Source organism: Gigantopelta aegis, chromosome 15, assembly GCF_016097555.1.
Source record: "Gigantopelta aegis isolate Gae_Host chromosome 15, Gae_host_genome, whole genome shotgun sequence".
NCBI lineage: Eukaryota > Metazoa > Mollusca > Gastropoda > Neomphalida > Peltospiridae > Gigantopelta > Gigantopelta aegis.
The window spans coordinates 17,372,665-17,396,209 of record NC_054713.1 but is presented as its reverse complement, the minus strand read 5'-3'; the positions used below and the strand labels follow the sequence as shown (position 1 = coordinate 17,396,209).

Genomic DNA, 23,545 nt, shown 5'->3' with positions numbered 1-23,545 from the left:
GCGTCGGACATATGGTTAAGGACCACACAGATATTGAGAGAGAAAACCCACTGTCGCCACTTCATGGGCTACTCTTTTCGATTAGCAACAATAATTTTTTATATGCACCATTCCACCGGCAGGATAGCACATACCACGGCCTTTGATATACCAGTCGTGGTGCACTGGTGTCCTCCCATAAGACAGACGTCCCATAACGCAGACGCGTTAAAACTAATTACCTGCCGTTTACCTTGAAAAATACATGTAGTAAATAATGGAATAGTCGGATACAATTAAATACAAAACACATAACAAAATTATATAAAATTAGATTTATTTATACACATACATATACCCGGGAGACACATTTTAACATGTCTCACGATTCAATTTTCTGTCTGTTCCACAATTTATACTAATTTTAACAGATGTCCAACGGCATCCAAGAACTGAATGGGCGTTTTCTGTTCAAGGGTTAGTTGCGCCTTCAATCTCACGATTCTATTTTCATTCTGCTTATACACTCTCTTTCTTGGTGGTGGGGCAGCTCCAAAGTTTATCTGTCTCAATTTAGCACGTTCGGAGGTCTCTATTCCTTTGATTAATTCTACAAATCGGTATATGTTTGGATGATGAACTTGGATTGAACGATTCATTCTGGAATGAAATCCCTCCAGATTATTATTTGTTCTTGGGCTAGTGGTCAGATGATGGTTCCATACAATCAAAGGGAATCTGGAGTCATCGTCTACCCATGTTAAAACAACATAATCATTAAATGCCTCCGCCTGTGGAACATCAGGTCCGTCATTCATGGCTTCTAACCATGCATCCTGTACTTGTGCAATGGACAAAAGTGGTAGTCCAGCAGCCCTTCGAATCCATGTCTGTACAGCTGGATCTTCTTTGTACAAAACAGCAAGACCCAGTTCTTGAGTTTTCCTCCAAATGGCCTGTGTAAAGTGAAAAAAGCACCCTTTTACTTCAGCTTGCGGAAACTCCGTCTCAACTGCCTGGATTGCAGCCATCTCAAAATCAGTCTGAACTTTACTTGGAGCAAGGGGTTGGTTTAATAATTGTTGAACTTCATTTTTCAACAAACTGAACAGTCTAATGTATGTTATCCTCTGTTTATCGGGAAGAAGAGCAAACACAAGGGGATACATAGTGGTTCCGTCCATAGCATGGATGATGTATAATTGGTTCCACAATGCTGGACAAGAAGAGAAAGTTCCGTCCATAAAAATGGATTCTGCAGCCTGTAGAGCTACGATTTGCTCATCTGTAGAGAACACAAGCATGTTATCTTCATTTCCATCGCTAAATAACAGGTAGCGTCTTCCGTCATTTGTCTGTGTCCATGGTTCTTCTAGGATGACATCGGCTCTAGTCTGTGGTAGGGCAGGTATCAGAACTCGTCTCTGTCTGTACAGTGCACTGCTCATACTGGGAAAGGAAGGCAAATGAGGAACAGTTTCTAATGCTTGCTTTGCAACCTCATCATTGTATATTTGCTGCATAGGTGTTGTTTCTTCTCTTGCTCGCTTCCGTAGTATGCTGATAAACCGAGCAACATTCGAATCACTTGGAAGATGGTTGTGTTCCGATGTGTTCCGTACAAATTCGCCGACAGTGGTGCATTTCCCGGTACACGTTTTTGTCACGCATCTCCAGTGAACACTTTCCCCTCTGGTGCGATTCTTTGCAAATAAAAATCCATCCAATATTACTTGTGGTGAACCTTTTTGTGATTGAACAAATTCTATCCTTCTAAGACCAGCCATGACTAAAAAATTGAATGACTGTTTTTGGTAGCTACATGCAGTTAATATATAAGAACTTTTATGTTATCTCTGTGCTTAGCTATGGTTTAAATGTATGGTCAATGAAATACAAGACATTGGTCGTCAGAGACATAATACTCATTGATATACAAACAATGTCTATCTGAAGTGAAATGAATTGTATACGGATGTTGCTAAACTCTAAAAACACGGACATCATAAAACACAATATCTTTACATTTGTTAATTCTGTTTAGCAGATTACAATTAACTTCTCCTAGTTGCCTGTGTGGAATTGGTAGATATAACAATTTTCAGGGGTGTACAGGATACATTACATAACCCAATAAAGAGTTTTGTCTATCAAATGGCATGTCTGCCTTATGGGACGTCTGTCTTATGGGTGAGAACAGGTGCACTGGCTGGAACGATAAATAGCCCAATGGGCCCACCGACGGGAATCGATCCTAAACCGACATCGCATCAAGCAAGCGCTTTACCACTGGGCTACGTTCTGCACCTCGAAATGTATTAGGTCACTGCCTGATAACTCCTCTGTTGGTAGCATGATAACCTTGTCATTTCTATGTGTTATCGTGTCACTAGGAAATGAGTTTTGCGCATGACGGATGTTTGCTCAATTTTTAGATAGGTATTTTCCTCATTTTTCAAATATCCATTTACAGTAATAATTGTAGAAATGCATAAACAAATATATAGCATTTACACTTCACATAACATCAAATTACCTCTTATTTGTCAATTCTCCATTATTCGCTCCCATTCGGAACTAGCCAGCGTTTTTAATTAAACATTTTGAAAAAAACAAGTAGCTTCCTACAAAGAATGTTTACATTCGTACCATTGGAACATTAGTAAAATATGACTTGTAAGGGGTTTGCATGAAAATAAAATATCAGGTTACTACGTTTTAATATCGTGGTTATTTAGCTCGGTTCAATAACGGTGTAACGAACTCGCTGAAGCTCGCCTTACAACATTATCTAAACCTTAGCAAATAACCACGATATCAAAACGTAGTAACCTGATATTCTATATGTAAACAATTGCTTTAGTCTCAGCAGTGGCGAGTGAGGGGTGGGGGGTTCGTCCGAACCACCCAGCCAACGCCCCTGTAAATGTGGCCAGCGACATTTCTATGGTTCCTAAAAAAAGAAATTCACCTTGAGTAGATAACAGATTTGGTATTTACTATTCATTTAAATAGAGGAATCCGTAATGTTTGGGTTGGTAAAGAAAAACAGAAGCAATTTTATAAGTTAGTTAATCATTAATATAAGATATTATATTTATAATACAAAAATGTAAAAGAAAATTTAAGAAATGTTTTCGTATTGATACACTGCATGGCATAATGCAACAGAAATTTGAAATAGAAAATGTAAAACCGAATGGGCAACGTGGCAAACACTATTAATATTTTAAAGAATATGTAAAAAGGGAAATAACTTGTTTGAAAGACATAGATAGTCCGTCCCATCCTCCTACAAAAATGCTTCTTTGTTAATAATTTCAGTTTGGTTCAGGCCCGGAGCCAATGGTGTGTGTGTGTGTGTGTGTGTGTCTTTGTTTCAATATGCCCCCGGACCCCATTAAGCAACTTGGGCGCTTAGCGCCCTCGTGTGAGGCACTTCATACCTCACCATAAGCCTAAACGACCCCTCTCAAAATCCTGGCTACGGGCCTGTGGTTTGACGTAACAAGAAAAGTAAAAGGTTTTGTGTGCAATTTAGAAATCAGTCTACTCAAAAATAAATAGTTTGTAGTACATTCCATAGTATGAAAAAAGGCGTTCCCTGTGGGAAGGACTATAGATGCCTAAACCGGCCTCCCTCACAAGAGTTCTGCGAGTACTTTGCCGTTCGAGACGGCCATTTGGACGGTGATGATCGCTATCTCAGGTTTCACTACACAGATGTCATCTGCCATTGAAACCCATGTTAAATTGCCCAACTTCAAATGAAGATTGCAACTAGAACGGGTTCTCGTTGGCACTAACAACATACACCATTGCGAAACATACATTAGCCTATATAAGCATTTATTTTCACTCCAAAATTGAGAACATTTCCGTCTCAGTTTTTTTGCTATATGATCGCATCAGGCTGTAATACCGGTCCGAACAGGTGGTTCATTAACCGATTCACTCGAGCTGTCTATGTCCCAAAAGGTCAATGCACAATATTACAAAATAGCATGGGCAAAATACAGCCAGAAAGCTTACCATTAAACATACATATTGTTTTAATTCTTGACCATTTCCTAGAAGTCAATATGTGAGCCATAACTTGTGTCACAATTATGAACTATAGTGGATGTGATCTGTGTAGTGAGACCTCAGTCAGATATAACTCTATAGCGAAAACACGATATTGATGCCCACCATCGGGTTGGCAACGAATGAAATAATGAATGTTTAACGACACCCCAGCACGAAAAATACATCGGCTATTGGGTGTCAAAATATGGTAATGAGAAAAACAAAATGATGATCAACAACAATATAAAAATTTAACACTTAAGGGTTGGCAACGATTCCGGCACTTAATACAACAATAAGCCTATGTTTAACGCTAAATACCTTTACATTGATCATTTCCGAGTTCGCCCATAACAAGTATTTCACATAGTAACCATGCATTAATACATACACTACAGGAAGAAACCCGTCAGCACCTGTGTATTTAACCTGAAGATTACTGAAAGAGGGTGCTGTTGGATTTTTTTCAGTAGTAGGCACCAATTCCGTGTTTTCGCAATAGAGTTATCTCTAAACGGTAGAGAGCGATCATAACCGTCCAAACCATTTTCCTGGACAGACAACCCAGATAGCTGAGGTGTGTGCCCAGGACAGCGTGTTTGACCCTTAAAGGTAGGGTCAACTCAAACAAGAGCCTTATGTTTTAGAAAGATGCATACCCGGACCACCAACACATACTGACACTTTAGCAAATGAAAAAAGAGTAATTTTAGAGTTAATAAAAAAACATGATTATTCCTGCTAACTGGGGGCAGCCATTTTGTTTCGTTTTCGTGAAGTCCGGTGGGATAGCTTGGGGCGAAATGACGTTAGCTCCTGACCATCTCCTGTATGCACAGTGTAAACAAAAGCAGTAATTTTCGACAAGGCGCTTCTCTTTGATCAACCTGACTTTAAAAACAGCATAAATGACTGTCATGGGGATCCTATAATACCCGTAACTGAATGAAACACGATTATCCAAATATCTCTCCTAACTGTATATCTATTAGATCTCTCTGTATCGGGCAGTGTATACCCGAGTGGCTCGGCTCTAGGTATATCGGAGATAAGATCTTATATAAAGTATATGTAATATAGCACGTTTAGTTCACTAGAAAACACAACAAAACACAATACACTTTGGAATCTGTATTAACCTTAAGCTGACAAATATATTTGCCGCAGTTAATTAATTAACAACAACAATAATAATAACAACCCAGAACTAATCACTTAATTTGTTAATCACTAGGTGTCTAGTTTACACAATATTCTAATCACTTCACCGTGATACAACACACACACGTGATAATTGAGAAACGCTTCCAGGGGAACTTAATTAATAAAGGAATTACAACTCTATTCCTAACTGGTTAATTTTTAATTAACCCGTAACTACTCATTCAGTAACCTTGTAATACAGAATTAATACTGGTACATATCACCATAAAGACAATAACCTACAGTTTACCTAGGTCCTCTAGGATGACTGGTTAAGCTTTAATAATTTTTAGACAGTGAAGCCTACAATTTACTTCGTCACATTACCGAAAACACTGTCTAAATAATATTGGTATAATACAGTATTAAAATATTTAAAGTCACATCAATCACATCAAGGTTATACAACAGAGCAGAAAATATATAATTACCAAGTCCAGTCGGACTGACGTTCCCCGGAATCATCCAATATGTTTCTCCCCGATACCTCTAAATCCTATCTATTTATTACAAAATCAGAATATCGCCTGGGGGCACATCGCGGTTCTCCCCCTATCATGTGAATTTTCCACAGCGACCAAGACGGCATATTTTTCTTAGATGGTCAGACTTACTGTCACCAGTTCGCTGACAATCCCCTGGTCCTAAAACAGAACTCGCGGAGGTATTACGTAACTACTGTCCACATGGCCTCCGCACCTTGTCTGGGTGTGTATTGGGAACAGCTCGACCACCGTCGCGCGGAGGTATTACGTAACAAAGTGCCCACCTAGTCTAAGTGCATATTGGGACTGCACACGGCCCTCTAAAACAATTAATATCGTCACAGGCGAAAAGAAATTAAGAGCATGTACCGTCACACACACCCACCTCAAAAAGGATATTTCCTCTACTCTAGGAACAGGGAAATATACTACATTTAAACAAAACAAATGTGCGTTAACCGACGCATCCGGGCATTTATAAAACATAGTAATAAAGTGACTACCAGTAATCACACTGAGTCTCTGAGTCCCTGGTATACAATAAAATAAAAACAAAACAGAAATCAAGAATGTCAACACATTATCATACGTTCAACTTCGGGACAGGGAATCAGCGATTACATTGGAAGTGCCCTTGATGTGTTCAATGGTAATTGGGAATTCCTGCAGAAGAAGACTCCATCTCAAAACTCTCAGGTTGGTGGCTTTCATTCTGTGAATGAAAATGAGCGGATTATGATCAGTAAAGACCACCACTTGATGCAATGCCGATTTCACGTAGATCTGAAAATGCTTCAGAGCTTGTACCATGGCCAAAGCTTCCTTCTCTATAGTGGAATAGTTCACCTGGTGTTTGTCAAACCTTTTGGAGAAGAAACTTACAGGATGGTCCAGTCCATTTTCGTCTTCTTGGAACAGCACAGCTCCAGCTCCTACGTTACTGGCATCCACAGCCAGCTTGAAAGGCATTCAGTAGTCTGGTGATGCCATCACGGGAGACGAGGAGCGCATCTGCTTGAGACGGTTGAATGACTTCTCGCATTCATCTGACCACTGGAACTTCGTTTCCTTCTTTTTCAGTGTCGCACGTTTTCCAGGTTTTCTCCGATAGGCATGCTGTCGAATCGGTGTAGCGTTGGGTTCCAAGCGCACATCCTGGCTTAAGGTATTGGTAACCGTTGGAAGGTCCTGACAAATGGAAACATTGTCTTGTATCAACGTAATCAACTTTGCTCGCTGGGGGCTCAAGTCTGCTAGAATCTGGCTTTTTGCAGTCTTGACGTCATCACAGGAAATTAAGTGACTCTCAATCTGGACCAGTAATACTGGAACTATCGGCAGTCTGTCAAAATAACCTTTTAGCAAATTGATGTGACAATACCTACTTCTCCTAACCCTGTCAGGAGTGTTTATCACATACCCTGTCTCATTAACCCGTTTGTGCACAACATAGGGCCCGAAATACCTGTTCTGCAATGAACCCCATTTAATGGGAAGGTACAGCAGCACTTTATCCCCTGGTTTAAATTCCCGACTCCTAGCCTTCCTATCAAACACTGATTTTATTTTGTTCTGAGCATGGCTCAGTTGCTTCCTAGCTAGTTCGGTCGCCTGCCACCTCCTATCTCTAACTCTCTTATTCATTAATACTCCCTTGTCTATATTATAACCCGACATCTGGTCTTCCATCTCACCCTCAGTTAACAATGTAGTGCGAGCTGCCAACAAATTTGGATCAGCCCCCTGCTCTAGAATTAACTCTTGTCTATTACAAGGTAAGGCCCCTCTATCAAACACAACTGGTTCATTTACCCTCTATGGAAGGTCAACAGGTTCCACCACATTTAGTTCGTCAGTTGACTTATCTACCATTTTACTGATAACCTCATCCACTCCAATTTCATGGCTCACACACGTATCAGACAAATCAAAAATATCCTCTGGGTCTCGTGTTACCCTACTGGCCATAGACCTAGTCTTTACACACGCAGGATATCTAATCTCATCAACCTCACTCTCTTCTATTGGTAAAGGGCTGTCTTTAATTAACAATTGGTCACATTTCGGCTCACAACACTGACTAGTCAAATCATTACCCAACAAAACTCCTATGTTTTCAACAGGCAAGTCAATCACATCACCCATAATGACTGGTCTCGTCACAAACTTCGAACACAAGAAGACGTTATGTAACCGGACAACCATCTTTTCTCCAGTAACTGAGGTTAAGGCCAAACTACGTCCTGTATCTGAATTTTCAATATCAGCTAAAGACTTTGACGTTATAAGCGACAGGTTACACCCAGTATCTCGATAGACTGATATTGCCTTAGGACTCAATTCTTGTTTCACATCACAAACCATACCAGTGGACACATACGGGTTTACTTTATCTGCCATGGGACTAACCATTAACTCTCTCGCTAACGGAGCTGACCTCACTAAACCGACCACTTGCGCATTATCGCGTTTCCTTTTAAAACAGTCACCGACAAGGTGGTTATCCTTTTTACAGTAACTGCAATGTGGACGAAAAGTTCGTGCATTGGCTGATAATGCAGGTTTATCCTTACTTTGCCCACCAGGTGCATTCCTTGCCTGACTAGCTGACCAACTAGAAGACTCTTCCCGATAGTTACTTTCCCGGAAAAACCTGGCTGAAATTTCTTCTTATCACCCTGTTGTAAAGAGCTACCCTGTACTGCCTGAGCTTTGTGTATTAACACGTAATCATCTGCCACTATGCCAGCCTCCTCTATTTTTTTGATATCACGATCCTCTAAATGAATACGTAAACTAACTGGTAATCCATTTTTAATGTCCTGTAAGATCAACAACTCCCGTAACTCGGTATATGACTCTACCTGATGAGACACCACCCATTTATCAAACATCCCTGCCTTCTTAGCCAAAAACTCACTATAAGACTGACCCTGCGTTTTTCTCAACTCGCTATACCGTAAACGATAATCCTTAGGTCGTAATTCATAAGCCCCCAACACTGCAGCCTTAACTAGGTCGTACTGACTTGCTCGCTCATCACTCATTGAATTATAAGCTACGCTAGCCTTCCCCTTAAACTTAGACACGGCTAACAATGTCCACTTAGACTGCGGCCAATTTAGCTGCTTAGCGGCCCGTTCAAAAAGTTGGAAGAACATGTCTACCTCCTGGTCGTCAAATACAGGCACTGATCTATAAGCCTCCGACATGTTAAACCCATTTCCTGCTTCTCGTCTAACTTCTTCAGTATTCAATTTTAACTCATGTTCCACTTTTAATTTTGCTAACTGGAATTCTCTATCCCTATCTTTCTCTCTCTCCCCCTCTCTCTCCCTCTCTCTCTCTCTCTCCCTCTCTCTATCTTCTCTATCTCTATCTTCTCTATCTCTCTCTTCTTTTTCTCTATCCCTCTCTCTTTCTCTCTCTCTCTCCCTTTCTCTCTCTCTCTCTTCTTTCTCTCTATCCCTCTCCTCTCTCTCTCTCTCTCCTCTCTCTCTCTCTCTCTCTCTCTCTCTCTCTCTCTCTCTCTCTCTCTCTCTCTCTCTCTCTCTCTCTCTCTCTCTCTCTCTCTCTCTCTCTCTCTCTCTCTCTCTCTAATGCACGTTCTTCTCTTTCGTACTAAAGCTTTTTAAAAGCTAATTGTTGTTCCACACTTAACTCATTTATCTCTATCTCTGGAACAATCGCACTGTCTTCCATAACATGACTATCACCAAAAACTTCCTGGATAATAATTGTCCTTATATCTCCTAATGTTTTAGCTGATGTTAAATCAATTTCTCGCTCACCCGCGATTTCAACTAACTCGGCCTTACGTGCTCGCTTAATCTCCACTACACTGAGCGTAGGCCTATCCAGCAAATTCTTATCCATGTTTAGATATGACGCACGTATTATTAATTAATTTTCTAGTGAACAACGTGCTACTTCTGGTAATTTGTAAAAATAATTTATAAAGCCCCCATTTAGAAACAACACTTTTTTAAATATGCATGTCCCGTTTCAGATCCGAGACGAGCGCCCCAATTTTCACTCCTGTCACGGGGATCCTATAATACCCGTAACTGAATGAAACACGATTATCCAAATATCTCTCCTAACTGTATATCTATTAGATCTCTCTGTATCGGGCAGTGTATACCCGAGTGGCTCGGCTCTAGGTATATCAGAGATAAGATCTTATATAAAGTATATGTAATATAGCACGTTTAGTTCACTAGAAAACACAACAAAACACAATACACTTTAGAATCTGTATTAACCTTAAGCTGACAAATATATTTGCCGCAGTTAATTAATTAACAACAACAATAATAATAACAACCCAGAACTAATCACTTAATTAGTTAATCACTAGGTGTCTAGTTTACACAATATTCTAATCACTTCACCGTGATACAACACGCACACGTGTTATAATTGAGAAACGCTTCCAGGGGAACTTAATTAATAAAGGAATTACAACTCTATTCCTAACTGGTTAATTTTTAATTAACCCGTAACTACTCATTCAGTAACCTTGTAATACAGAATTAATACTGGTACATATCACCATAAAGACAATAACCTACAGTTTACCTAGGTCCTCTAGGATGACTGGTTAAGCTTTAATAATTTTTAGACAGTGAAGCCTACAATTTACTTCGTCACATTACCGAAAACACTGTCTAAATAATATTGGTATAATACAGTATTAAAATATTTAAAGTCACATCAATCACATCAAGGTTATACAACAGAGCAGAAAATATATAATTACCAAGTCCAGTCGGACTGACGTTCCCCGGAATAATCCAATATGTTTCTCCCCGATACCTCTAAATCCTATTTATTTATTACAAAAATCAGAATATCGCCTGGGGGCACATCGCGGTTCTCCCCCTATCATGTGAATTTTCCACAGCGACCAAGACGGCATATTTTTCTTAGATGGTCAGACTTACTGTCGCCAGTTCACTGACAATCCCCTGGTCGTAAAACAGAACTCGCGGAGGTATTACGTAACTACTGGCCACATGGCCCCCGCAACTGGTCTGGGTGTGTATTGGGAACAGCTCGACCACCGTCGCGCGGAGGTATTACGTAACAAAGTGCCCACCTAGTCTAAGTGCATATTGGGACTGCACACGGCCCTCTAAAACAATTAATATAGCCACAGGCGAAAAGAAATTAAGAGCATGTTCCGTCACAATGACGTAATAATATAGTAAACTATTTAACTAAATATATTTCAAGTTGCATTAACGGAACAAAATGGGTTATAGTATTTTTCTCTGTTAAATAATCCAAAGGAAAACTGTACACTATTAGGCCTATTGATATGCTAAGTTGGAGGAAAAACGACAACCCACGATACCCAAGTGATAATTTCCTTTTCTTTGGGACTACGTAATTGGTCAGTTCCGTGGTTTTAGATGGAAAAGTCTACTTAATCAATAGTTTTACAGAACTATTTACAGTAATAAACCATGTCCATTACAATTTTAGGGGCGACAGGTAATATTCCACAATACCGGTATGTATTTTTGTGTCTAGACAGCGTCAATTAATTGGCTCGTCTGGCTACCAATCAAATACACACCTGCCAATCAGGAATCACAGGTAGAAGCAACTAACAGCACAGACCAATTAACTTAGCAAACACTCCGTGTATCATTTCAGTACGTAGGTTAATGCATGGGCAAAACATTGTTAATTGTTTCGACTTGTTGTGGTATTTTATTTTGTATTGAAAAATAATATATATAGTGCTGGATATACTTATTGCTAGCTTACTGGGATGTGTATTATTACAGAACATTGCAATGTATGACTATTTATCATCCCGCAAAAACCAGGTAGATTGGGTTTCTCTAGGTTTAAGGCTCATTCCTGACGTTACGCGTAAAGTATTACGTAACCACCAGCTCGCCAGAGGGCGTACTCACTGAGATGGTACAAAATGGCTGCGCCCGTTATATATAATAACCATCACATTTAACCGTTTTATTAATTAACTATACGATTATACGTTGATATTAAGCAATAATGTGCATTATATAGCGTTGAATATGCATACCAGGCCAAATGCCTTAATTGTCCTCTCCTTTAATTGGATATAAGCACGAAAATAAGTTCAAATGAAATGAAATAACCGTCCACGTGTTCGTCTGGCTTATCGAACGGCAGAGTAGTCAGACTATGCGAGGTATAGTTCACGTTACGCAGCGTCACACTGACCCCCCCCCCCCCCCCCCCACCACCGAGGGAAGGTGTAATGAAGACATTTTAGTCCTTCCACCTACAATTGTTGTTTTTTGTGTGTGTGTGTTTTTTTTCAAATAATTTCAGTTCGATTTGACGTAAGAAGAAAAGTATTTTGGAAATAACAAATTATTACTCTTTTTGTGTGCAATGTAGAAAACAATCGGCTCAGAAATAAATAATTTGTAAATTCCACAGTATAAAAAGGGCGTTCCCTGTGAGGACTATAGTTAAAATGATGCAGGATGTTCGTGCTACATAAAGAAGAAAGGCGACGATCACCAATGCTTATGGCGTACGTTGGTCAGGAAGAAACAGACCCATGACCAGGGGAGATCGGATGATCCCCCCCCCCCCCACCCCCCGCGGAAAAGAGAGTTCCGCTCCATGGAAAACAAACCCGGAATATATATATATAAGGCCAGGGCCCCGTTCCACGAAGTGATCTTAGTCCTAAGATCACCTTAGGCGCATACTAGTAGCTACCCTATGCACTTAAGTTGATCTTAGTGCTAAGATCGCTTCGTGGAACGGGGCCCTAGTCTCTTGTAAAGACAAAACTATAAAGAATAGCATTGTTCTTTTATGACATCTAGTAAATATGTCAAAATAACATTTATCTGATCAATCCATCTCAAATCAGAAATTATTTAGTGTCGGCAACGCATGTCGGTCTCAGATTCACTTGACATGTGTACCAACTATTCCTCAGTCATCCACATGAACAAAGCCGAAATTTGGACTCTGTAATGGTCATTTTGCTAAACATGGTAGGTGTTAAATGTAGCTCGAAAATGGCCATCATTCTTTCCGTGCTATATTTCAAGTCCTGTTATATCTGGAAATAACGTAGGCTACATAGAAACATGGAATTTTGGACGAGTACTAGGAAGATTATAAAAATATTTTATATAGCAGACTGGTAGTCTTCAGTAGTTACGCTGAATACTTAGAGACAACTGAAGAATCTTTATAATGCCATTTTATCTTACGAGCAGCCATTTTTGAGACACCAAAAACAGTCTTACATTCAATATTACATACATTTATTCTTTGTCAAGTTCAATTCAATGCTAAAATCATGCATAATTAAAAATAAGTTTCCCAACAAAAGACTTCCATATGGATAACTGCATTTGGTACACATAAACTACATACCATTAGCTATAAAATGAGACAAAATTCGGGATTTTGACAGTATACCCACCTTTTTTTTAATTGAAAAAAGCCCACAAAACTAATTTTTCGAATTTAGAAGGATGTTGATCCATAATTAATAATCGCATTGTTGTAATATTTAAAGGGACATTCCTGAGTTTGCTGCATTGTAAGATGTTTCCGACTAATAAAATAGTTCTACGATTAATCTTGCATATTAAATATATTTTCTTGTTTAAAATATCAGTGCCTATATATTCAATATGTTTCTGGTCGTCTTAATATTTGTAAGAAGCCCAAACTGGATTTTATCTTCAAATAACTTCGTACGTACGAAAAAACAATATTTTAAGAAATAAGATGAAATTTAACCTAGTACAAATATTAGAACGATCAGGAAAACGTTTAATATACAGCCACTAATATTGTATGCAGAAAAATATATTTGATATGTAATTACAATCGTTACAAAGTCTCTGTTAGTCGATAACATCTTAGAAAGTGCAGCAAACTCAGGAATGTCCCTTTAAGATTTATACAGCAATTGAAGACCTAATGAATATAAGACAATATTTTTGTAAGATAAAATGGAATCCTTATTGTTTAGTTGTCTCTAAGCATTCTGTATGACAACAGAAAACTACCATTCTACTATACGTAGATATAATACCTTTGTAAGCTTTTTAATTCCCATAAAAAATGTGAGATTTCTTTGTACTTTATATGCTGCGATAATGCAACTTGAAACATAGAATAAAAATGATGACAATCGTTGAGCTAAATTTTACACCTACATGTAACCTATCATGGTTTGCAAAATGACCATTTCTAAAAAAAAATACTTGGAATACAAAGCCCATATTTCAGTATTATTCATGTAGATAACAGGAATATTTGGTAAAAAAAAACAATTAAGTGAATCTGAAAGTGCGTGGTTCATTAGTTGATCTGAAATGGACTGACCCTAAAATGTTACGATGTCTGCAAATCCAAAAGTGTGATTTTAAAAATAAATCCTTCGATAGCAGTAGAAAACACACCAAGACAGCGCTAAAGAGGTGTCAATATTCCAAAAATATCTGGGGGAGAACCCCCCATACCATCCTTTACGGGCTTTACGCCTTCTGTGCTCGTATCGTCTGACAGCGCCCTGCAAAGGAGTTCCGTCTGATTCAAAGCCGACCGCCCCCCCCCCCCCCCCCCCGCGCCACTTCACACATTGGTTAAGGGTTTGCCATTTATATTGGCCAGTCACCCCATAAGACGACTTACAAGGTGGGTGCCGCCCACCCCCACCCCTGCGATGAACCACCCAATGAGGGAGCCAGGAATATAAAATCCTGGCTCCACAATAGCAAACGAAATCAAACCGTAAACTTTGTTTCACAAATCAATAACTTTAGAACTATTCTGGTAGAGACAAACATTTTTCATATTTCATTCATAATAATATAGGTTTACTAAATTCCAATGACATCCCGCAAGTCTTATTTATAGAGCAATCTATTCAAAAGATACCGTCCATGTACTTTCAACAAAAATAAGCCATTTTCACGCATTCGCAGGTCAAAACTCCGAAGTCGTTTAATATCGGTTAAACATTATTTAATAAAATGAAACAGCATTAACGCCTTCCAGAAAGTGTATCACTAGAATTCATAGACATTTTTCAAAACGCAACAAAACAAGCCGTGTCAATTCTGGCTCGGTATAAACAATTTATGCATTACTTAGCGTTAATTACGAATGGCCCAAAGTTAGAACGTGTAATATGAATCAAGGACTCATTCTTATGACCAACTCCAGCCTTGTTAATACCGGAAACAGTTTGAAAAACGGTTCGCACGTGAAGAACAATATAGTTTCTGTGCAAAAATGTTTGAAAACATTAGAATGACATTCAGTTGGTTAGACGAAGCTGTTGTTAGTCCAGGTTATGTTGTTTTAGCATTAGCTGCCATGTTCCTAATACTATTAGTCTACAAATTAATGAGGTAAGTAACAATTCCACAATTTTATCGCCCGTTAACTTGTTTCAGTGAGGGACCCGTTTCGATCATGAATCCGTTGATCACGCGCGAGTTCGCACATTTGAAGATTTTTGACGTCTTTGACTTTGAAAGTCCGTCACATTCATTAAAAAATAGGTCCAAAAATATTCTTAAAAATTAGGTGAAAATGAGCAAAAAACCCAACCAAGGTTGAATTTATGAGAAGAGTTCTGCCAATTCGCACCACCAGATATAATTACGAGTTGCCGATAACTAATGGGGGAACGGTTGGAACTCTTGCCACATAGAAGTAGGACATCCACAAGTTCAGAATATTGGACTGGAGTAGTGAGGGTCAAACTCGACCCAGACCCGAATACCCAACACTTAGGCCTACTAGATGATAATGAGAATAAAGTAAAATAGCATGATCATGCATCTTAATTCAGGTGCTGAACATGGATGCCAAATCATGCCATTGAATTGCATTTAGAAAGTGGTTGATACGTTCAGTATTGTGACAGACGGACAAATTAAAAAGAGACACTAGCACATGATCATACAATTATTCTGTAACTTGTATTACTGATTAGTTACTACTGAAATTAATGCTCTACATTGTCTCACTTGTACAGGTACTCGAGTCCTTTTAATGGACTCAAGTCTTCCTAGACTCGACCTGTACCTGAGTACTCGTGAAGACCTAGCTAGCCCGAGTACTCTGACTGTAAGAGAGCTAGACGGACATTTGGACATAAACACGCTCTCATTACAGTCAGAGACCAACCTATGTCTTTTTTTGGCAATTCCTGACTACCAAACGGTAGGCAACGAGTCCCCTATCTAATACCACAACAATCCTATGTTTGACGTCAAATACCTTTACATCAATCATTTTCGAGTTAAGTGATACAAAAAAATCCACATATTAATCACTAATACACATACTACAGAAAGAAACCCGACAGCACCCACATTCAGCTACGCTTTGTGACACTCCGTCGCAACAATTACAAAGCTCGGCGATCTATTTCGAGACTGGGCGATTCCGCCTTGTGCAGCAGTTACAGGGGTCATCTCATAAGAGGAGGCAGCACGTAGCACATACTTTTGCCGTATCCTGTCGATAACACCCCAAATGTATCCTTCAAATTCAAAATGGAATCAATAATGTGTAATTGTTTTGGTTTAATGACATAATGAAATCCAAATTCATCCAAAACGGCATTAGCCAACTCTTCCATGTTGTAACTTCGCTTGATATGAGACGGCTGCACAAGGCGGAATCGCCCAGTGCGCGATCACGTGGTCTACGTCTCGAAATAGATCGCCGAGCTTTGCAATTGTTGCGACGGAGTGTCACGAAGCGTAGCTGAATGTGGGTGCTGTCGGGTTGCTTTCTGTAGTAAGTGTATTAGTGATTAATATGTGGATTTTTTTGTATCACTTAACTCGAAAATGATTGATGTAAAGGTATTTGACGTCAAACATAGGATTGTTGTGGTATTAGAGCGGGACTCGTTGCCTACCGTTTGGTAGTCAGGAATTGCCAAAAAAAGACATAGGTTGGTCTCTGACTGTAATGAGAGCGTGTTTATGTCCAAATGTCCGTCTAGCTCTCTTACAGTCAGAGTACTCGGGCTAGTGAAGACCCTACATAGAATGACCTTGTAGCAGACTGCTGGTGTTACTGTAATCATTCTCAACATGTATACTGTTCTGTTTCAGACGAAAGTGTCCTGTACGTGTGAGTTGCTGGTTTTGTATGTTTGAGACCGTTGTTCCCTATGGCAACCGGAACTGCTGGGACTGTCCACAATGTGAACAATATAATGGCTTCACTGAGGTATGATATATATGATAAATTAATCATTGTTGGAACATGGGCTTTCTGGAGTCAATTTAATAGTACTATGGCAGGGGACAATATTTTGAAATCTTAGGTAACCGGAAGTTGGTTCACATAGTGAATTATATTTGCATAACATGTGGGTTAACTGACTGGTTACCTCAAAGTTACTTTGAAATTATATTTTAAATATTGTCAATGTTCCAAACTGTGTTATGCTTCCAATTCCATTACTTTGTTTTCTCATGCACGGTTTGCGCAATCAGCATCAATTTGTTGTTGTCTGCTTCTTGTTCATTTGTGAGGTTTTTCTTCAGAGTTCTAGAACATTTTCATTAAAAGTAAAGTTCATCAAGTACACGTATGTAAGTATCTAAATATAAAACTTTTGAAATCCCTAAAACCATTAATTTTACTAAGTTGTTTTTGTTTATTCTTTAAAATTACTGCTGTCGGGTCCACATAACCCATTGACTTAAAATGGAGGAAGATGAATTAACGTTTGTTGCATGTCACATGACCTCACACATGCCAGATTAACAAGGACAAATCATTAATTTTTACTAAAAAAAATTGTTGGTATTTTACAAACTATTCATTGGTATGAACGTAATGCTTATTTAAATCCGTATTGCCATCAAGTGTTACTATTAGCGATGGGTGTTGGTAAAATGCAGACCGGATCAGAACGCTTGATATACAGAATTTTTCCTTTAAAAAAATAATTAAACAGTGTTCGTTAATTATGCATAGTTAGGAAATTGTTTTTCCCATGTAGAGGCCTTAAACATGGAAAATGACGTACCCGCACATGCACAGTACAATGCTTCTTAGACGGAATAATAAAAAGAAGAAAAATAAATGATAATACAGTGTTAAAGATTAAAATTTGGGGGCAGTATCCCAGTTGGATACTAACATTTCAAAATCTGGTATCCCACCTGAGAATTTATTATTATATGGTATCCCGGTGGGATACTGGGTTCTTGAAGTCTGGTATCCAAAATTAAATTCTGGCATCCCCGGGATATCAGGATACCGTTAATCTCGAACACTGTAATAGGTACTGTACATGTATGTAGGAATGGGCCACGGTTTACGCAGAGCTACCAACTGAGTGCTTTGGGCGTACATGTAGTTTGCAACGCTTAGTGGACGTTTGCTACGCTCATGCCCAAATTGCTACGATCAGTTGAACAAAAAAATCCAGTATGATACGCTAATGAAAACCAGTAATAACTTTTGCAACGGATAAACACTTAACTGGATGATTAGTCTATTTGGTTAAAGTTTTTACTAACAAATTATGTTTTATTTATCAAGTGTATATAGTGATTTCCCTAGAAATTTGGCAAGGCATGGTAGAACAAACACTTGTGGGGCATTTTCATCCATTTTCGGGGCACTTGTTTTTCATTAAAAATACAAAAAAATTAATTGAAATAAACATTAATGTAATTTATGTGCTTGCTTTAATAAATGAATGGCAAAAGATATAAAAGGCATATTTTATTAATTAGTAATACCTTTTTGGGTGTTTTATAAAGGCAATTTTAGAATTAATTAGTGAAAAGGGCTTGGTTAATCTCAGGGCAGCATGGTGCTGATTAAGGCAAGATGGTGCTAGACTATTGAGGCATGGTGCTGCACCATGCTAAAACAGTCTAGGGAAAACACTAGTATATGTTTCATCTTTATCACAAATTATAGGCCTACAGAGTACAGTTGAAAAGCGGGCGATTTCTGGCAATTATACTAAAAACTGGACGTAATCTTGGAATACAGTAACTAAAAGCTGAATTCCTCATTTCTGTGGCTTTTTCTTAATTTGCGGATTAAGAACCATTTTAAAACAGTTATAGTAAGATGTATTCAATAACAGACATGTAGTTTTACTATAGGCCGGCCCCATCAATGTCGCATATTATAAAACCTTCAAAGAACTGTTCTTTAGTTGTGTTACGCTTTCATGCCGTGAATATAGAAAATTGCATGTGAACGTATGCCAGTTAGGAATAGAGTAATTTTAATTTTAACTTGAAATAAGAATATGAGCATTCAAATATGGTATTGATTATATCATCACACAACAGTTATTTTTGGGTTTATTGCATTTTGATGCTGTTTTAAAAACAAAATTCTGGTCATTCAAAATCCTGTTCAAATCGCCCGACTTCTTTGACAACATTCATTACATTTCGGGTATGTCCCTATCCCTCAACCGACGACAAGCGCTATCTATGCTAAAAATAGCACGACCCAGTCTTTTGCGGTTACTATAATCTAGTTATTTGGTGTTTTCTTTTGCTTTTGTTTGTATGAGATTTGGCCATGCTACACTCAAATTTCATTTGCTACGCTCATCTTGTCATGAATGCTACTCTCACTTGTGGCTAGGGTTTGGCAGCTCTGTTTACATCTATTATTTTTCTTTTTTATCTTTAAAAAAAAAATCAAATAAAACTTATTTAAATATTTGCATTTCAACCAGAGGGTAATGAATGTACATCTGTTGTTTGTATATCTATATATGTACACAATATAGTAACAATAATCAATGATCATAGCCGACTATTTAATTTTTGTTTGTTTCAATACATTTGTTAGAAAGTCGCAGACCATGTGACTGGAATATGATTTGATGTGCAGTACTCTGTGGCAGGGGTGGGGAAAAGCCCTTTTTTCCCGTTCTGCATGGGACCGATTCTCGATCTCTGAGACCGAAATTTTTTTTTTTAAACGTGCGTTTGCCGGTCCCACTTTTGTCATTCTAGTCGGTCCGAAGCACCTGTCCATTTCTATTATTGGAACATATTCCTATCGTCAAGTGGACCGGCCTGCCCAGACATCGGTATCTCGTGCATGATTTAAAATAATAAATAAATAGTGGTTAATATGGCTGGTGTTTATGACGTTTGTGATTTTAAAGTCTGCCTAAGTATATCACCAGTCACTAAGTCTGACCTACAGTAGTGTTAATCGACTGCCACTAGGCTACACATTTGTCAAAGTCGCTGAGCCGGGTCAAGAGATGAAACAGACGTTAACGATAGCACCATTCTTGGTTTAGAGAGCCATCAAGGTTATTACACTCCAATTAAAACAAAGGACCCAGAATTTGCGACTGGTTACAATCCACACCTGTCAACACCTATGTACGGAGCTCTGTCGGGTCGAGTGTCCTAGTCCGAAGCAAGAGGTTTTTGTGCAATACAAACTGCTTAAAATAGCATAAAATATACTGAAATAATCTATAAATGTATTTATTGTTGACTGTTCAATGTAGTGTATCCAATAATTATAAAGGATTTTGAAATTAACAAAAAGTTTTCCCCCTTTTCTTTTTTTTTTTACAAGTGGGAGTAAGCAGAACAGCTACATGTACTGTTATCTCAAGAGCCAGTAGAAGTCAAATTTCATCCAATCAGTGATGACGTTATTACTGTCTAAACATGTGCTAGCTCAGGCTATCAAATGCTTCAATGGTGCAATCTTTTATTAATTTTCAGGACACAGTACTGAATACTCGTACTTTTTTATACATATAATATGGGAATTACAATTCATAACTTATTCCTTTTTTTTAAAATTATTTATTCCATTATGTAAAATATATACAATTTGTAGGGGGTTTTCACTGATGTGATAAAAAAAAGTTTAATGATTTCATGTTTATCGTTTGGCATTCATGATTCAAGATAAAACTGTACAAATGTCACTATGATTTTAAAAAAAACATATTTGGCAAATATCGTCTTTTAAATGTGTTTTTTTAAAAATTATTCCTCTCCTCGTGTTTCTGTCTAATGCTAGGTTCACAAAAGCCCATATGTATACGTCTTCGTCATGAGCAAAAGTCGAGGCAAGCTGAAAGTCACTTTCCTTAAATGATGCCAGGCGAGCAGTCACATGAAGTTTCAAATGAAATTCATTTTAAAAAGTTATCGCAAGGTGGTTTAAAATTTATCACTCTCCTAAACAATTTCAGAGGTCGTGTAGAAGAGGGTAGTGGGAGTGATTGCTCTCCTTTCCTAGTGAAGGGTCAGGACGTAGCCCAGTGGTAAAGCGTTTGCTTGATGCATGGTCGGTCTGAGATCAATCCTCGTTGGTGAACCTATTGGGTTATTTCTCATTCCAACCAGTGCTCCACAACTGGTATATCAAAGGTCATGGTATGTACTATCCTGTCTATGGGATGGAGCATATAAAAGATTCCATTGTCCGACGCCATATAACCGTAAATAAAATGTGTTGAGTGTATTGTTAAATAAAACCTTTTTTTTTTTTTTTTTTTTTAAATTTCCTTCCTTCCTTTTTCTTGCAGTCTTCATAATTTGCATGTTTTACAGATTGTGTAACTCATGATTTCATAATGTTACTATTAAAATGTTGTGTATCTTTTACAGGATGGTGACTACAATAAACCCATTCCAGCCCAGCATGTGGAAGATTTGAATTATCCCGTGAAGTGCAAGCCTGATGCCTACCTCGCGTGCCAGACGTCCATCTGTCGGCAGTGTGAACAGAACCAGATACTTAAGATCAAACAGCTAGCAATGTTTACTCCAATTAGCGAGGTGAGAAACACTTTGAAGGTTCATTAACATATTTGACAGTTTCAAGGTAGTCATTACATTTATATTTATGTAAACTTGTAACCACCCCACCCCTAACAAAAAAAAAAAATAGCTAAAAAGTTTTATTACCCCAGCAGGCACTCATAACGGGGGAAAATAAATATCATCATTGGTCTAACGAACAATACTATTGGATGATTTGACGCTTACAAACTAATGACCTTGTCAGTACTAAATATGACGTCATCATGATTTGGCAAACACACAAAGTGACATCATGTACATGTAGTTTAAAGCGTTTGCATTTACGGCTGTCTGTTTTTGGTGTTAAATTTATAACAATATGTCATTTTAATGCAATTCATTATAGATTTTGTACCAGAATAAAGAGAACTTTTGTTTTTGAAAATTATCTTTGGACATGATTAAATTACAAAGTTGTAGCAAAACTCAGAACAGTGCGTACTTGCTATGTGTGTCGAAAATAAAGGCTTTTAGAGAAAAAATAGCTCAGATAATAAATAGAATAACAAACTCGGCACCAGTTATCAATTTTATGTCCTTTGTGAAATAATTTTCATTTGTCACTTGCTAAAGCTCGTAACGATTGAAAATTATTTCACTCAGGGCATAAATTTGATAATAACTGGTAACTCGTTTATTATCCTCTATACTATACACCTACATACATGTACGACAGGGTTTCTGCTAGAGGGTAAATTGGGTGCGACACCATTTTTTAAGTTAACCTTTTGACAAAATTAATTACTGTATGATTTTCTTCACCCAAACCCTAAACGTAGCCCATTTTCTTTCTGGGGGAAGCCCCCCCCATGCCCCTTGTTGACTGTGGTTGCATTCGATTCCAGCGGGGCGGGACGGGACGTAGCCCAGTGGTAAAGCATTTGCTTGATGAGCGGTCGGTCTAGGATCGATCCCTGTTGGTGGGCTGTTTTTCGTTCCAGCCAATGCTCCACAACTGGTGTAACAAAGGCCATGGTATGTACTACCCTGTCTGTGGGATGGTGCATATAAAAGATCCCTTGCTGTTAATCGAAAAGAGTAGCACATGAAGTGGCGGCAGCGGGTTTCCTCTCAATATTTGTGTGGTCCTTAATCATATGTATGACGCCATATAACTGTAAATAAAATGTGTTGAGCATGTCGTTAAATAAAAACATTTCCTTCGATTCCATGGAGCCATACCCAAAAATTTCTATCTGGCAGAAACACTGACTAACACTGTGTTGCTACATTAAAGTTGATATGTTAGTGCATGCTGTTTTCAGGACACGTTTGAGTCTGAGATCGAAGTGTACGAAAGATATCTGGAGAAAGAGTATCAGCTGTGCTCCCACTGCAGGCTGGGCGTCAACCGCGAGCTCCACAAACAAGACGATATCTTACGGGTGGGGCTGCAGGGAACCAAGTTTGATACGTCAGACTCGGCCGACTTTAATAACTCACTGTCACAGGTAAGATCATCATGCATGGTGTCAGCTGTGTTTAAAGTCATACCGTGGTTCTGTTTATCAAGTGTGACTCATTGTCACATGTAAGATGATCATGCATGGTGTCAGCTGTGTTTAAATTCATACCGTGGTTCTGTTTATCAAGTGTGACTCATTGTCACATGTAAGATCATCATGCATGGTGTCAGCTGTGTTTAAATTCATACCGTGGTTCTGTTTATCAAGTGTGACTCACTGTCACAGGTAAGATGATCATGCATGGTGTCAGCTGTGTTTAAATTCATACCGTGGTTCTGTTTATCAAGTGTGACTCATTGTCACATGTAAGATGATCATGCATGGTGTCAGCTGTGTTTAAATTCATACCGTGGTTCTGTTTATCAAGTGTGACTCATTGTCACATGTAAGATGATCATGCATAGTGTCAGCTGTGTTGAAAGTCATACCGTGGTTCTGTTTATCAAGTGTGACTCATTGTCACATGTAAGATGATCATGCATGGTGTCAGCTGTGTTTA

At 38.5% G+C, this 23,545-nt stretch overlaps 2 protein-coding genes across 2 annotated transcripts in view; one reads left to right on the top strand and one right to left on the bottom strand.

The window, feature by feature from the left end:
* Window positions 1–392: 392 nt before the first annotated feature.
* Window positions 393–1,766, bottom strand: LOC121389688. Its single transcript, XM_041521337.1, has one exon. It carries the CDS (start codon window positions 1,764–1,766, stop codon window positions 393–395), a length of 1,374 nt encoding a protein of 457 aa, XP_041377271.1.
* Window positions 1,767–14,971: 13,205 nt separating this feature from the next.
* The window catches only part of LOC121390192 (transmembrane protein 201-like), a 31,300-nt gene continuing 22,726 nt past the window's right edge, over window positions 14,972–23,545 (top strand). Inside the window, exons 1-4 of the mRNA XM_041521950.1 lie at window positions 14,972–15,133; window positions 16,859–16,976; window positions 21,386–21,556; window positions 22,846–23,031. Coding sequence (XP_041377884.1) covers window positions 15,015–15,133; window positions 16,859–16,976; window positions 21,386–21,556; window positions 22,846–23,031 — 594 coding nt within the window. The 5' untranslated portion in view covers window positions 14,972–15,014. The remainder of the gene's footprint in view (window positions 15,134–16,858; window positions 16,977–21,385; window positions 21,557–22,845; window positions 23,032–23,545) is intronic.

Coding starts and splice junctions, on each gene's coding strand:
- LOC121389688 (XM_041521337.1), bottom strand. CDS start 1,766: ATGGCTGGTCTTAGAAGGATAGAATTTGTTCAATCACAAAAAGGTTCA.